This window comes from Notechis scutatus, chromosome 1 (assembly GCF_049901735.1).
Source record: "Notechis scutatus isolate UNSWTSFEM ecotype Mainland chromosome 1, rNotScu1.2, whole genome shotgun sequence".
NCBI lineage: Eukaryota > Metazoa > Chordata > Lepidosauria > Squamata > Elapidae > Notechis > Notechis scutatus.
The window spans coordinates 302,454,684-302,470,021 of record NC_142009.1 but is presented as its reverse complement, the minus strand read 5'-3'; the positions used below and the strand labels follow the sequence as shown (position 1 = coordinate 302,470,021).

The 15,338-nt window shown below is 36.2% G+C and overlaps 1 protein-coding gene across 3 annotated transcripts in view; it reads left to right on the top strand.

Annotated features, from left to right (window-relative positions):
* SYNE3 (spectrin repeat containing nuclear envelope family member 3) overlaps positions 1-13,742 on the top strand; it is a 91,856-nt gene extending 78,114 nt beyond the window's left edge. For all 3 annotated transcript variants that reach the window (XM_087952133.1, XM_087952135.1, XM_087952134.1), the window contains exon 18: positions 2,280-13,742. In XM_087952133.1, the coding sequence (XP_087808259.1) occupies positions 2,280-2,477 (198 nt within the window). In that variant the 3' untranslated portion in view covers positions 2,478-13,742. The remainder of the gene's footprint in view (positions 1-2,279) is intronic.
* Positions 13,743-15,338: the final 1,596 nt, after the last annotated feature.

Sequence of the window (15,338 nt, the reverse complement as noted above, 5' to 3'; positions counted from 1 at the left end):
ATTTAAGATGAACACCCAATGGAATAATATGGGGGGGGTTGAGAAAGCATGTTCTAGGCCAGGAGTGCACATATACTGGAGAAGGTTGGTCACCTAGCCCAATTCCCATGCATTTCTCATGGGTAAAGAATTGTTTGCAGGCCTCTTCTTGATGTTCAGACCAGAGTGACAGATTCAATTCTGGTAAGGCTGTGCCTGATATAACACAGAACTATACCATAGTGATTTCTAAAGGTGATAACTAGCACTTTGAATTGGACTCAGATGTTTACTTGGAGCCTAGGCAGCAATCTTAGAATTGGTGCTATTTTGCAGTGATGGGCTTGGCCCTCCAGCATTCTGGTTACTCCATTCTGTACAGTTGCAGATGCTGAGTCATCTCCAAGAGATGTAGTAACTTACATTACTACAGCTGCCCAGCTGAAGGCAGGAGTTACTATCTATCCCTAAGGTATGGGTATCATTGACTAGAGGAAATCATAATTGGTTGCATCAGCCGGGCAAATATTTCCCTGGCACAGGTTTGACCTGCTGCTTGTATAGGAACCTGAGTCCAAGAGGACCACTAAGCCCATGAACTAACTGCTTAAGAGAGAGGGCTACTCATACAAAGTAACTTCTAGGAGTGGTGTTACAACATGCCCTAATTCTGGCCAAACAACATTGTCCTGGAAGGTTGTAATTTGGGTTTGTATCATATCATCCAGTTCTGGACATCTTCGGTTTCAACAGCATTTATGGCATAACCTTGGGTGGCAAAGACCAACCACTAGATATCTTCCAAATACCTTTATACTGGAATAACCAAATGCTGGAGTTCTTCTTAATAATAATTACCAACTGGAACCATAAAGGGTACCCCAACTTTCACCTCTTGCAGGTGAAACAGAAGATATGTGTTCAATCAATAACATGCTGATAAATAGCAAATGCTGCTAAGTAGACTATCAGAACCAAAACACACAACTTGCCCACTTATGCTCTAACAAAAATTATCAACCAAAGTGCCTAATGTTGTTTTTATCCCGTGTTTGGGACTACACTGAATGCTAAATAGTAGGAATACTGATAAGGGAGCCTCTACCACCTTCTCAACAACCTTCCACAAAAAAAGAGGTAGTGAAGAAGTTGTCAGTGTTGGCTAAATCAAGGTATCAAGATGAGTGTTAGGTACTACCTTCTTCAAAATCTTTTTTTTAATCCTTTATTGCTCTTTTGCTATGAAAAATTGTATTTCATTTGAGGGAGAGGTTGTTTCAAATTTCCATTTTGTAAAGTTTTCTAAATTTGTTTTGCTCAACAGATTTTAGTGACACATTTTAAAGACTTCGCTGATTATTCATGCTGATGGGTTTTTGAATTTTGTGATCTATTTCCTGACAAGGGATATATCGTTTAAGTTAGAATATTATTGTAGTTTTGAGTGATCCCACAAGTGTTCTAGAGAAATTTGATTGTCTTGACTTACCCTTTCAGCTTTTCATTTTAACTAAGAATTAACTTAATTGTGTTTTATTATGACCATGTTGGATTACCTTAACGATGTTCTTCTGTGTAAAGTAAATTTGATGATGATGATGTTATCAAAATTCACATCTCTACTTAAAATTAAAACTTTGGGGCAATTGCAGAGCTATCCTCTAAATCCATTAAAGAAAGACTTAGTAAAATTTTCAGATCCGCAGAGCCCCTGCAAAAAATAATAATAATCAAAACGAAATAAAAAAACAGCCCCAACCCAAACAAATCTCACAAGATTTCAGTAAATAAAATTTCACACGAGAATCTTGAAATTCCAAAGACCTAAAACAAAATGTCACATGATGTTGTTGTCATGCTCATAGAACATCTTTGGGATTATTTCAGATTTTAATCTTTAAATCAGGGGTGTCCAACCTTGGCAACTTTAAGACTTGTGGACTTCAACTCCCAGAATTCCTCAGCCAGCAAAGCTGGCTGAGGAATTCTGGGAGTTGAAGTCCACAAGTCTTAAAGTTGCCAAGGTTGGACACCCTGCTTTAAATAGTAATATTAGTAATAATGATTAAGTTTAGTGTACTGTGAATGCTGTCACATTTTGAAAGATGGATATGGTATTTATCATGCTGTCTCAATACCCTACAAAGCAGTGCATGCTCAGCAAAACTAGCCAAAAGGCTGAGCTTGCCCTGAGAAGAGAACGCCCATGTTATTTTATGTTTCCATTGTCTAGGAAATGCCTGATTCAGTTTAGATTCAGGTATTAGCTTCCATTAATGCCTGTGGCTTCTGTCTTTCAGGGTCGACCAGTAAGTGCATGTTCCTTCCTACGTCGTGTGTGCTGTGCAGCTTTACCCGTCCAGTTGCTGCTGTTGCTTCTGCTACTCCTTGCCTTTCTGCTCCCGCTAACAGAGGAAACACACAGTTGCAAGCTCACCAACAACTTTGCACACTCCTTCAACTTAATGCTGAGACACGATCGCCCACCGCCAATTTAAGTTCTCCTTGCCTGCAGTGCAGCTAAGTTGACAGATTGCATTTTTTTCCAGTGATTCCATCCCCACTCCCAGCAAATCTTTATCTTGTATAAATTCTTCAAGAATCATGGCAACTGCTAAGGAGTCCATTTAAAACTGGAAAGTTGGTTAAATGACCGCCATTATCCAATGTATGCTCAGGCTGGAGAAATGAAGTATTCATATTTAGAGCTAAAATATGTTTTTAAAATATATGACTATATTTATATTGTATATATGATTTTTATATATATGTATATATATCAAAAATGTCCTGACGTAGGTGTTTTCAACAAATGCTACTCTTTATTTGAGTATGTCTTTGTTGAAAAATAGTCTGTGTTAAGCACAAAAATAAAAAGAATAATATAAGAAGGTATGAAAAATGACTTACCATCCAAAGGTAGCAGCAGCCATGTGTCATTGTCCTTCCTGTGTTTTTACATACATCACGCTTAGGATTGCCATCTGATTGAAAAAAGGTAATTGACTAATTTTATTAGCCAGTTAACTTCTTATTGAATTTATATAATATGCACAATCCAGATTTTCTACTCAACCTTTCCCATTGATCATCATGACTATTGCTAATAGGATATTTATCTGACAAAATACTGATGTATTTGAAGCCCTGTATGCAGAGATGCACATCGAAACTGGAGACGGCCTTAACTTATATTTCCTAGGAAGGGAATGAGGGATGTCTCTTAAGATGCCACTTAGCCTCTGTAGATTTTACAGAAACAGTATTTTTTTTAAAAAAAAATCTACTGTCCAGTTAATTGTAATTGATTACTATTAAAGGGAGGGCCATAACATTTTACATGCAAAGGATTCCAGCTGCCCCCTATAGCACTGAAGTTTGGGTTAGTTTGAATCTCTGGAGATTTGCTACCAAAAACATTGCACTAAATGGTCCAGTGGTCTGAATAAATATGTTGCTGCTTCCTATTTTCCCATATTCATTGGTTAATGTTGTTACCCTGCTGATCATGAGTCTTGCATTGTTGCTGTTGCCAATATCCTCATCTCACATCTTTTTATGTGTTCGCCTTACCAGCAGAAAGGAGAAGCCATCATGGGGTTGCCCTTTGGATCCTAACCACGATATATTTTCAATCACATCTCATTATACTTAATGCAGAAATATTGTGAAAATAACAAAATTAACAAAGGATTCCTTGTTAAATTTCCTTGTTAATTTTATATGATACAAACATACATAGAAATACAGAAGCAAATGGCATACAGTCATAAAAATATTTTTTTTAAAAAAAAAGCTGGCTGGTTCTTTGGAGCAGCCATTCTCTCTCAGTCCAACCTATCTTGCACCCCTGCTCATATTCCCCAAGAGCAAGTATTAATGGCATAAAACCTCTGATCTTCAGGGTGGCATATAGTCAGCATAATTAGTAATTACTGAAATTCTTATTTGTCCCATCAGCTTATCTGATCCCTTTTATACAAGCTGTAGGTGATGAGACTTACAGATTCATGTCAGTGAAACAGTTCACACTGCAGAGACAATATGACTCATTCCACCAAAGCTGAAGTGAATCATGACCCGTATTGCCTCAACAAAACCATTTGGGTGGTCAGATTAAAGGAAAAGATTCTTCTTAGATATTTCTCAATAGGATGGGCAGTTTTTGAATTGCCCCCATTGTACCTTAGAACTTCCTGGCCTGGAAGACCTCAGTGTGGGGGTTCTGACAGATAGTTTGGATATGATAAGCACCATGGACTAGGGTTGCAAGAGAAGACATCGCTTACCTCCTTGAAACTACATTCAGAAAGGATCTGGCAGACCACCAACCTAGGCTCCAGGTTGACTACTTTGAATGCACACTATAATCTATCTCAGTAGTCATTGAAACTTCCATATCAAGAAGCCCTTGAGCAGTATGGTGGGAGAAAGCTCCTTTCAATCTTCTCCTGTAGCACTCCCACAGGGAACTCCTCTCAGCTTTTACCACAGACAAAGCTCTGTACACAGTATGGTGAGGTGAACCAACATGGTTACTTCACTCTTAGAACCATTAGGATCACATTGCTTTCCAAAAGTGCTTTATGAAAATCTCTATTGAAGTCAAAACTTTACATAGCTTTACTTTCTCCGTGCTGTGGAAAGAAATGCCAATATAACTACATGCTGCATGAAGAAGGATTTATTTTTGTTTATTCTCAATTTCATACTATTCAGCTAGATGGAATGACTTGGAATTCTCCTAAATAATAAACAGGCGTTTAGAATATGTATCTGATTGTTCCCCGTAGCATAGTTAAATCAGAGTTGGCACCGTTGTAGTTCAGATAGAATCATATAATGTGCTTTTAAATGTTCTGCCAAAGGGAAGAGAAGTCAACTATAGTTTTATGGTGGTATGGGTGTGTATTTTAGCTCGGTTCACACATCATGCTAAATCATAGTGTGGTTTTTCCTGGTTTTTAGTTTACCATGTAAATCATGGTTTGTGGCTTGGCACAATTTTGTTTCTACAAACAGCACTGTTAAAAAAAAATGAAACAGCCATGATTTACTGCACTGTATGACCCTGGTCAGTTTATGTAAATAATCAGTTTTCTGCTCCAGGTAGATAACCCAGTAAAGGACCTATTCACTGCCTTCTTAAATCTTACACAATATTAAATATGCTTGAACATAGTATGAATAGTGCAGCTGGAATCCTATGCCATAATATGAATCTGCAAAGGCACTCCAGTGTATCCAGAAGATACAATAAAGCATGAAAAAGAGGGCGGGTGGACAGAATAGAGAAGAGCGACAATGGAGGAGGCAAATTGGCCAGCACAAAAAAAAAAGTATAGTCCTGAAATGCTCTCATAAAATGATTCTGTTAGTTCAAAATAGGGCTGCTGGCTTTCCAATAATTCAGCGGACCTCTGCCTTTCCCAGTAATATGACAGCCATGTAGAGGTTAACGTTTTATCTCAAAGACATGAAAAGCTTCATCTGGTAATTTCTACACATCAAGTAGAGGAGTACAAGAGAAGGCAGGGTTGATTTTGTTTTATTTGTTATTTTTATAAATAATGCAACTTGAACATATCTAATATTCCTTCTTCCTCCTATTTTCCCAACAACCATCACCCTGTGAGCTGAGGTGAGCTGAAAGGGTGTGACTGGCCCAAAGTCACCCAGTTGGCTTTCATGCCTAAAATGGGACTAGAATTTATGGCTTCCTGGTTTCTAGTCTGATGACTTAATCACTGCCAAATCTTTTGCCAGCTCTAGGCAAAACTGTTTTCAGGGTCTTAGAGTAGGTTGTTTCAGACTACAGACTGACATAATTGGCAAGATGCAAAATTACACCTGCAAAACAATGTTAGTTGTTAGCCTTCTAACCAGTTTCCAATACTAGTGGAATACTAAAAAAAAAAAATCCTTCTGCAGTTTGAACCAACCCCGCTCCCAGCATGAAAAATTGTCTTGTGCACTATTGTGCAACAGATCCAAAGTCTCCAGCTTGTCTCTAAGTTTCCTAGAGTCCAGAAAACAAAAGTATGACTTCCTTCCAAACTATAGCTAACAGACAAATTACATGAGATACTGTGCTAAGAAAGCAGTAATTCCCTAGGTAACACTTAGCTATTGCAGTGAATGTTTTGCTTAATGTATTATGTGGTTTGCAAACCATGATTTCTGGTTTAGTATGTTGGCCAAAGCTATTTATGTTTTATTCAGTATACCACAACTGTGATTTAGTATATGTGAGATCCCAGCTGATGTCTCACACACCTCTTTTAGTAACGTTTTCTGCAAAGGAAAATCCCAGATATTCATATAATAAGAACATATGGATCTCCTATGGAAAATAATGGTTGCATTCTGTGAATATGTGCAATCAAAGGCCATCTGGGGATGAAAAAAAAACCTTATGTGACTCTCCCTTCCCTTTGTACAAAGTCTTATGTTTGCAAGAAAACTCACTGTATCCATTGTTAGCAACAACAACAACAAGACCAGCTGCAGCACATTCAGTCTGAAAGCTTGGAGTCTAGCAAAAAGGGCATTACTAGTTCATTCAGCAATTCCAATCCTTTACCTTAAATATAGAAATAAGTACTGAAATGCAAGACTCAGCTGAAAAATGGGAATTGGCCACTCTTCAGTGCACACTAATCTATAATTTGTCTTACAGCCTTGGGATATATTATTATTATTAGAGGTAGACCTAAACTGAGACATCATTCAAATGAGTTCAGGTATTTTTCTCTTCAATTTTGCATGGAGATGCATTTCTCCTTTGTCACTCAGAATATTTATGGAGATAAAATTGCATGTTCTAAAGTTCCATGCAAACATATGAAAGCTGAAAAACAATGTTTGTATTTGATTTGTTATTTGCCATTTAATCCATGTTTTGAATGCTAAATCCTTTGCCAGGATGCCTGCTATGGTAGTTGAATAAGCAAATTGCATGAACAATCCAATATAAAAACTGGTTCCAGTCTTAGGAACAACAAAGGAGAAAAATGTCATTCTGCTTCATATCCATGTATGGTTCTAGTCAGCTATTCTGACTATTAAAAATAAGTGAGGCCAAATCTTACAGCGAAGAAATTGTGCTTTCTTTTGTGAAAACACTCTGAAAAAACATAGCTTGGCTTGCACATTCACAGTGCTTGCATGTTCAGGAAGGCTGACAATCTGTTGTACTCTTGACATTTTTATTAACTATTCTCTTATTGACCATATAGACTGGAATTGGTAAATGTTGGTCCATACCACCAGGGGGTGCCAGGTTGCCTATCTCTGACAAGATTTCTCTCTGCTTCTCTACCTTTTGTATTCCTATCTAACCCTTCATTTTGACATAGAAGCGAGTTAGTTGCGGACTGCATGCATGCCTCAATTTTCTATTCTGTATAATGTCTGGCTTAATACTTATCTGACTTTGGCTCACCTTGAAAAGGCCCACTCTGATTGATTTGATTAGTAGTTGGATAGGAGACTACCAAGGTTGTGAACTAGATTGTGAAGTCAGAAATATTCTGGGTGAAAGCAATTGCAAACCACTTCCATATTGTTGCAAAGAAGGATGCATTCATAACATCATCAGGAGTTGACCTTAACTCAAAAGGGGCTTTGTATATCTATATCCCTCAGGCATACCAGCCCAGAGTATAAAATAACTTTAAAGCTAATTCAGCTGTTATAAGACAAGGCTTTGAGCAGTAACATTATTTTTCTGTGAACATGCTTTTTGCCTTTTTCATATATTTCATCATGTCTCACTTGATGACCTCCACTCAGATCTGCATAAGATTCCCTGTGCACCTGCTAAAGTGGAAGATATTATACTTATTGTTTATAGCAGTGAGACCAGCACTAAAGAGTAAACTTCCCCTTTTAAGTTATTAAAACAAACTTTTATTCAGTGCCAATCAATAAGTTTTCAATATGCATGTGTTGAAATGAATCTGACCTGCACAAATGCACAGATGGCCCTTATTAAATCATGGTTTCATTATCTGTGGTTTCATATATCTGTTAAAAAGAGACCAGACTTCAGTGGCAACAGTTTTCACATACCTGTGGTTTGGGGCCATTTTCTAAAACTATGCATATAGCATGCAAGATGATGGGCAAACTTGTGTGTGTGTGCAAAAAGCATATTTTTTTCAAGGCCTTGTTACTTGTATCATTAATCATGGTTGCTAAACTGGATTTGAATCTTGCAAATTTCCTAGCAGAAAGAGAATCCCATTATTTCCTCCATCTGTGCCAGAAGCACATCACTCCAAAACCAGCTGCCTTTTTTACTTTAATTTCCACATTAACGCTGTAAGGCAGGGGGTGTCAAACTTGCAGCCCATAGGCTGGATGCATCACATGTTGGCCCTGCCCGGTTTAGCAAAGGAGAAGTCCTGATGTGAGTTTGACACCCCTGTTGTAAGGCATCAAGGTGCCACATCTTTTGATATTCTGGTCCTTCCCCCCCAATTTCTTAAAAGAAAATTCAGATGTCTTTACTTGGTTTGGAATTTTTTACACTGTGGATTAAGAGCAGCAGCTGTTCTGTACATAAGCTGCTTCAAATGATTTAAGCAGAGGACTGAAGACTAGAATGTAAAGCTCTGAAGTTGCTGAAATGCATGCCACTTTATTGCATTAAGCCAGTATATTCTGGTGTTCAACTTCATTCATGTCTGCTTGCTTAAAACCTAGATATGGTTGGCCTTCTGGGAATACAGACACATTAGTTGTTAGTCATTAATCCCCCCTCTCTGTTGATTAATGTGTCATTTTCAATATTGCTAAGACTTTAGCTTCCATTTATTGCTTTAGTCCTATGGAATTAAATCTGCATTTTTAAAGTTAGCAGTAATATGTATATTGTAAATGGAATATGCATATAGACCCACTGTTTCTCTACCATGCCTCTACAGTATAAAATTTTAAAAGACTTCTTCTATTTTCTTAATTTTGGAGAGGTGAAAAAATATTTTTCAAACCACGTCCTCTTTTTTAAAATAAGCCTTCATTTTGTTTAATTTAAAACTTCCTTGTTTACTAAATAATTACCAGATTTTCCTGAAGGGTAAGATTTACCCTCAAAACATAGGATTTGATCTGTAATTTGAACAGCACCATCATGATTGTATGTTGGATTCACAAGACAAGCAACCTATTGTTAGCCTCTGTATGTTAATCAAAAGGGCCAACACCCATCACATATTTATGTCAATTACTTCTTTTAAGGATCTGCATATTAGGGTGAAAGTTATAATCCAAAAGAAAAATAGGTGCAAGACTTAAGAGGAATATCAGAAGTGAAAAGTTTAACTAAGCCATGCAACTGAAAGCAGCTAAAAAGAAGGCAATGGCTTTTCTTACATACCCAAGTATTCATTTTGCCCCATTTCTGTTTTTACCATGTAAGGTTTTTTACATAATTTTGGAAACTTTATTAAAAATAGTGTTAACAATGTATTTTTTCTGATTATTAAAATTCTCACCCTTTTTTTTTCTTAAAAAGTAGAGCCAGATTTGTATCTGTGGAGAACTTAATATTGGAACTAAAACACAAGATGGTTTGGTTTGGTGAATATGTTTAGTACATTCTGTGCCAGGTATCAGAAGAATGTTGAGCTCACAGTCCTTTAAAAAAATCTGCTTATATGAAATTATTTTTAATTATAGCAATCTAATTCAGGTGGAACAAAGTCACATTGCTGCTGCTAATATTTGGAAAGTAGAAGCACTTGTCTGTCTATTGCAAATGAAGGGATCTATTAGTAGAACCTATGTACTTTCTAATTCTGCTAGAAATGACCTCATTTTCATGGTTGTTGTACCATTTAATTATAGGATGGAGAGACTTTTTGGGTAGTTAAAGGTGATACATTGCAGGTTGTTGCCTTTGCTGTAATGAAGTCTTTACTGCAAGAGATTATGTTTACAAACAAAATCTTCTTCAGTCAGGTCTTCAAAAATTTGACTCCAAAACGTACTCCCTAATTAGCATACCCAGAAGGCACAGAGATGTAGAGGCTGAATCAATATCTCTGAAGCAAGCTCATAAAATTGCCCCATAGAGATTCTCCAGGGTTTTGTTTCTGGTGGAGAACATTATCTCTCACACACTTTCTTTTTCAAGCTCCAAGAAACTGGTCTCTAATGTTCATTGTTGTTGCAAACTGCTTCAACTCTCTATTGATCCTTTTGAGCTTCAACCTCAGTTTCTAAAAGTTGAACTTGAAATTTCCTGTCAATTGCTGGAAATCTATGAATAATATCCCATTTAGGAATCTTCACACAACAGGATCTTTATCCCAAATGAAAAAAAAACAATCTCAGTTCCAGCTGCCTGAGTTAAGAAGAATTTATAACAAGCTTTTTATAAGCCATTAATCTCTCTGAGTGAAATCCATATCAGTGGATTCCAAGAAAATCAGATAATTTCTTGAATGAAAAGATGACAAATGGTTTTATTCCATTCTCCTTGTTTCTTACCTTTGGAGCCTGTACCCACTGATTTACTAATCTAAGCAAACCATATGTCAACTCCAATAAGATTTAAACACTGCAGGCTTTGGAGTGGTCTGCAAACACACCTCTTTGTTCTGTAAACAGAACTTAATGTTACTGGGATCTCTATATAATGGCAAGTGTGATAATTGTACTGTTTTTAAAATGGTAACATTCCACTCCTCTATAATTTTTGCATGCAACTTTTAGCAGGAATAAAGAGAGAACGCTTTCTAGAAAAGAAGAAAAGGTACTTACTCAAATTTCCCCTTCTGCTAATGCCTTTGTTTCTGAAAGAACATTACATTCTCATATGTTCATATTTTTTTTGTCTTAGAGTCTTACTGGATGTGATCTTTTTGTTATATCAGCTTTGGTTTCCTGATATTTTAATCTGCATACTGTATCAGTCTGAACTTAATATGGATGCTAAAGGTTTTATACACAAATTATCAGGGATCTTTGCTCAAATATATACAGCAAACTGGTTGCTTTGTTTAGTTTTGTTTTGGATTTTTTTCCCTTATCCTTTACTCATTACAGATGCTCTGTACCATTATCTGTGCAATTTAAACTTTTTTAAAAATTAAAATAATTTGATTGGCTTCAAAGAATCATGAAGTAAATTTCATGATATATGTTGTATGAATGTATAATATGAGATATGACATGAAGATTTGAGGCACAGTTTAACCCTTAATCTTGCAACATTGCATCCATGATTGGCATTTCAAGATATAACAGTTTAGAAGCAATCACAGAGAATTAGCCATTAATTTTAGAAACTAGTCTAAAGTTTTCCATTTGCAAAGCATCTCAAATAGGTATGGAAAAGAAATTTAATGTGAGTTATTTTAATGCAAACTGATATATTTTGTAGCAAATATAAAAAATACAAATATTCTTTGAAATGTGTAATTCCCTAAATTTTGAAAAGCTATTAAAATATTTCATTAAAATGCATATATTTAGAAAAATAATGTATGTGTCCAATCAGGGCAAAACAGTTCAGTATAGAATGTAAATCTTTAAAGTCACACAATTAAATTATGGCATTAATCATTTTTATTGTATTTGATCAAATTGTGTCTCAAATTCTCTGGATATGCATTATGATACCATAAGCAACTTCAGTGCTTCCAGATCATATCTTATGTGTCTAACACAATCTTACAGAAGATCCAGGTGATTTTGTTTTCTGCTTGCAACCCTCATTTATTTCTCTACAATTTCTTCTTTTTTTCTTACTATAAAAACTGTTGAGGAGAAAAAGGTGGAATAACTGTTCAAATGCTTTTTAATAGCAGTAGTCCATCTGGAAGCACTTATGATTGTTTTAGGTACATCATATAATTACCACTCAGGACTTTCTGAAAATAATATGGAAATTTCATGGATGCAATTATGAATAGGACTGTAAGTTCTAAAACTCTGGAAACTTGTGTGAACATCTCACGTATTGCACTATAGTACCCTTCAAAGAAACCAACAAATCATATATCAGTGTTAATCTCAGGGCACAAACCACTGTCCCATGCCCTTTTAGGGGATCTTTTAACACAAGGAATGACCCAATATATAGTAAAATAACTTCATAACTTCAGTTATTAACTCAAGTTAAGATTGGCAACTCTGAAGCTGAAACCAAATCATTGTGTTGCTTACCATTAGTATTGTTACTGTAATAAGAAGTAACATTATGTTTCTTTCTCTTACTATCAAGTGCAAAACTAATGCCCACTGAAACTCTTCCAGGTATAATAATGGGATTATACCACTGAAGGGAAAGGAAAAATGCAGGAAGGTTATCACTGTTTGTCCCAGAATGAAAATAGTGTGTCTGTATAGGCTTTCATAATTTATAATTAAACTGATAATGCATTCTTTGTTTCTCTGCTTCCAGGCAGAACTGGAAACTACTCTAGTCAGACTTTGTGGTCACCTGTTGCCAAATATTATAGATAATATTAAGCTAGAAGAGCCAACAGGTTAGACTTGATTTAAAACAGCCTCCCATATTTCTTGAATACGATTAAACCACATCGTAAACCATAAGAAAAAAAGAATACAAGAATAAGATCTTGTATTGTTTCCCAGACAAATTGTTTTCCTAAACCAGAGCTTTTTTCTAAGCTCTCTAAAGTCCTGAAAAATCTTGCTCAACATGTCTCTGATATCTTGATCTAGAGATGCCAATATATTACAAAAAAAATCCTACAACAACATTTAGGCCCTTCCAAATCATCAGTATTACAGGTCATATCCAGATAATTAGAGTAACCTTGTAGATCTGCTCTAAATGTCCTTGCTTCCTACTTTTCTGAAAAATAAATTCTGCACATAATCCCACTGCAAAAAGGTTGTGAAAAGGTTGTTTGAATTATTGGACATTTCTGAAGCCCCTTCACACCCAACAACAGTTCTCAGAGTGCCTTGGTTGTTGAAGTCTGTACGTAGGTGCTAAATTGAATGTCAGTTGGTTTCATTTTCTGGTATTGAAGATGCATTGCACAACCCAGGTAGACAGTTGGAGAAACCAGATTGCTGGTCTGGAGTTTTCTGCATAGGTCAAGGTTCAGTAAAACAATCTAGATCAGGAGTCTTCAAACTTGGAAAATTTAAGACTTGTGGACTTCAACTCCCAGAATTCCTCATCCAGTCATGTTAGCTCAGGAATTCTGGGAGTTGAAGTCCATAAGTCTTACATTTTCCAAGTGTGAAGATCATTGATCTAGATGGTGGAAGGAAGCATGCATATTCCCTCTCTTACCTCAAGAGAGAGGCAAGGAGATGCCCTGGGATATTGGGGCATCTGTCTATTCTGTGCCCCCATTACCAATATTTTAATCTTGAGTCAACTTATTCAACATACATACTATAAAGGTCACTTCCTCTCTACTGTCATAGGATATAGTTTTGAAATGCATTTGAAGAAAATTAGGCTCATTTTAATGAGCCAAACTTCTCCCCGAGTTCTCTACATGTGCAAATCATCGCCATTTATATCTGCACCTACTTAATTTTGTGAAGCAAGCCTTTTCCTTCCATTTCTGGCTTTCTAAATAAAAATGCAGACCAGCCTAATTCCTTCTACAAAACCTGTTGTGCATTTTTCTTCTAAAAAGAAATAATAATCCTCTGTAGCTGCATTTAATGAAACTGGTATTTTTGTACATGGCTTACCTACTGTATGTTTGGGAATTGTAAAAATGCATTTATTTTTATTTCAATAAATACCTGACGGTTTCTAACTCTGTTGTTCAAAGATTGTATTTTGTTCAAAAAAGGAGATTGTATACAGTATATGAAAAGATCAAAACTATCCCAAGAGTACATGTCAAGTACACCCAGACCTAGACTGAAAAAACACTGAATATCTAGACTAGAGCTTTTGTGAAAATTGCAATCAGTAGGCAGTTGCAGAATTTACTACATTCCAAATCACTAAGTCTGATGACCATGCTAGTTTTCTTAAAAGCAAATTGTGAACTTTTGGCAAATGAATAGAAAACAGTACCTATAAACCCCAGCATTGTCCTTCCTCAAAAAATGCTTTTAAGCCAATTTCAAATAATTAGAAGAAAGCCTGCACTCTTAGGCATCAGTGAACTTTGGGATGAAGAAATCTAATGTTGATGTAAATGTAGCACAAAAACTGTACACAGAAGACCCCTTTGCGAACCCTGAAAGCATTAAGCATTAGAATAGGATTGCTTCTATGTTACTTGGACTTTAGAGCCTTTGGTAAAAACCCTTATGAAAGACTCTTCAGCAAACTTTAAGCCTCACAGACCTGCAGCAGGTTAAAGAACACAAGTAAAGGTAAAGGGGGCATTTCTCAATATAAAAGAGGGGATCTTCCAGGAGTCTGAATGAGGCCTTGGGCTTTTAAATTTAGTCCGAAATCATCTGGAATTGTAATGAGCAGCAAACCAACCATTTATCTGTTCCTTTTCTCTTTGCTGGATGAGTAACATGCTAATTGCTTGTTGACAGAATTTTCACTACACTCATTTCAGATGTTACCTTTTGGATGCACTTTCCATACTCAAATTATTTCTTCCTTTTCTTTCAAATGCATGAGACATGAACTAGCAACCATCGTTTAAATCTGCAATGCAGAGAAAAAAGGATAACAGGATTAGTATGCATCCTGTCTTCTCCCACATGTTTTGCTGTACCATTGAGTCATCTTGTCCAATTAACAAAACTGATTGATTCTAGCAGTTTACATGAGAGATTGCCCATCTGACTACCTTTATGTCAGTTATAAAGAGTGAATGCCAAACAAATTGAGGGTAAAACACAATAATAATGAAAATTGGCCACACCTAGAGAAGCAACTTATAAGTAGTTCCTTAGGCGAGTGAAAGTGGACACCCTCCTTTAATTCTGATAAAGAATTTAATTCCACATGGAATCCCTTCTAAAATACTTCATCCTTTCATTTATTGGACACTTCAGCCTGTTATTTCTATACTTTTGATACCTGACCACAGTTCATTATTGAACCCAAAGACAAACTTCATTAAAACTAGGTGTACGCTTATAGTACATCTACAACTATCTACATGTATACACACGCACGTGGCCTATCTATGCCAGGCAAATAAATACTTGGCATAGATAGTTATTATATAATTCTTTAGAAATGTTCAGAAAAATGGCCATGCATTTCCCCTTTAACTCTACAATAGCAGAGTTAAATTTGCTTCTTGGTACATGTTTTCCCTGGTCAAGACTTTTAAGATTCACTATTGCAATACTGATGTTTCTGGAGTTCCATAAAGCTAATTGTCTTTGTGCAAACTTCACTGGACATTTTCTAGTAAAACCCCATGCATGTT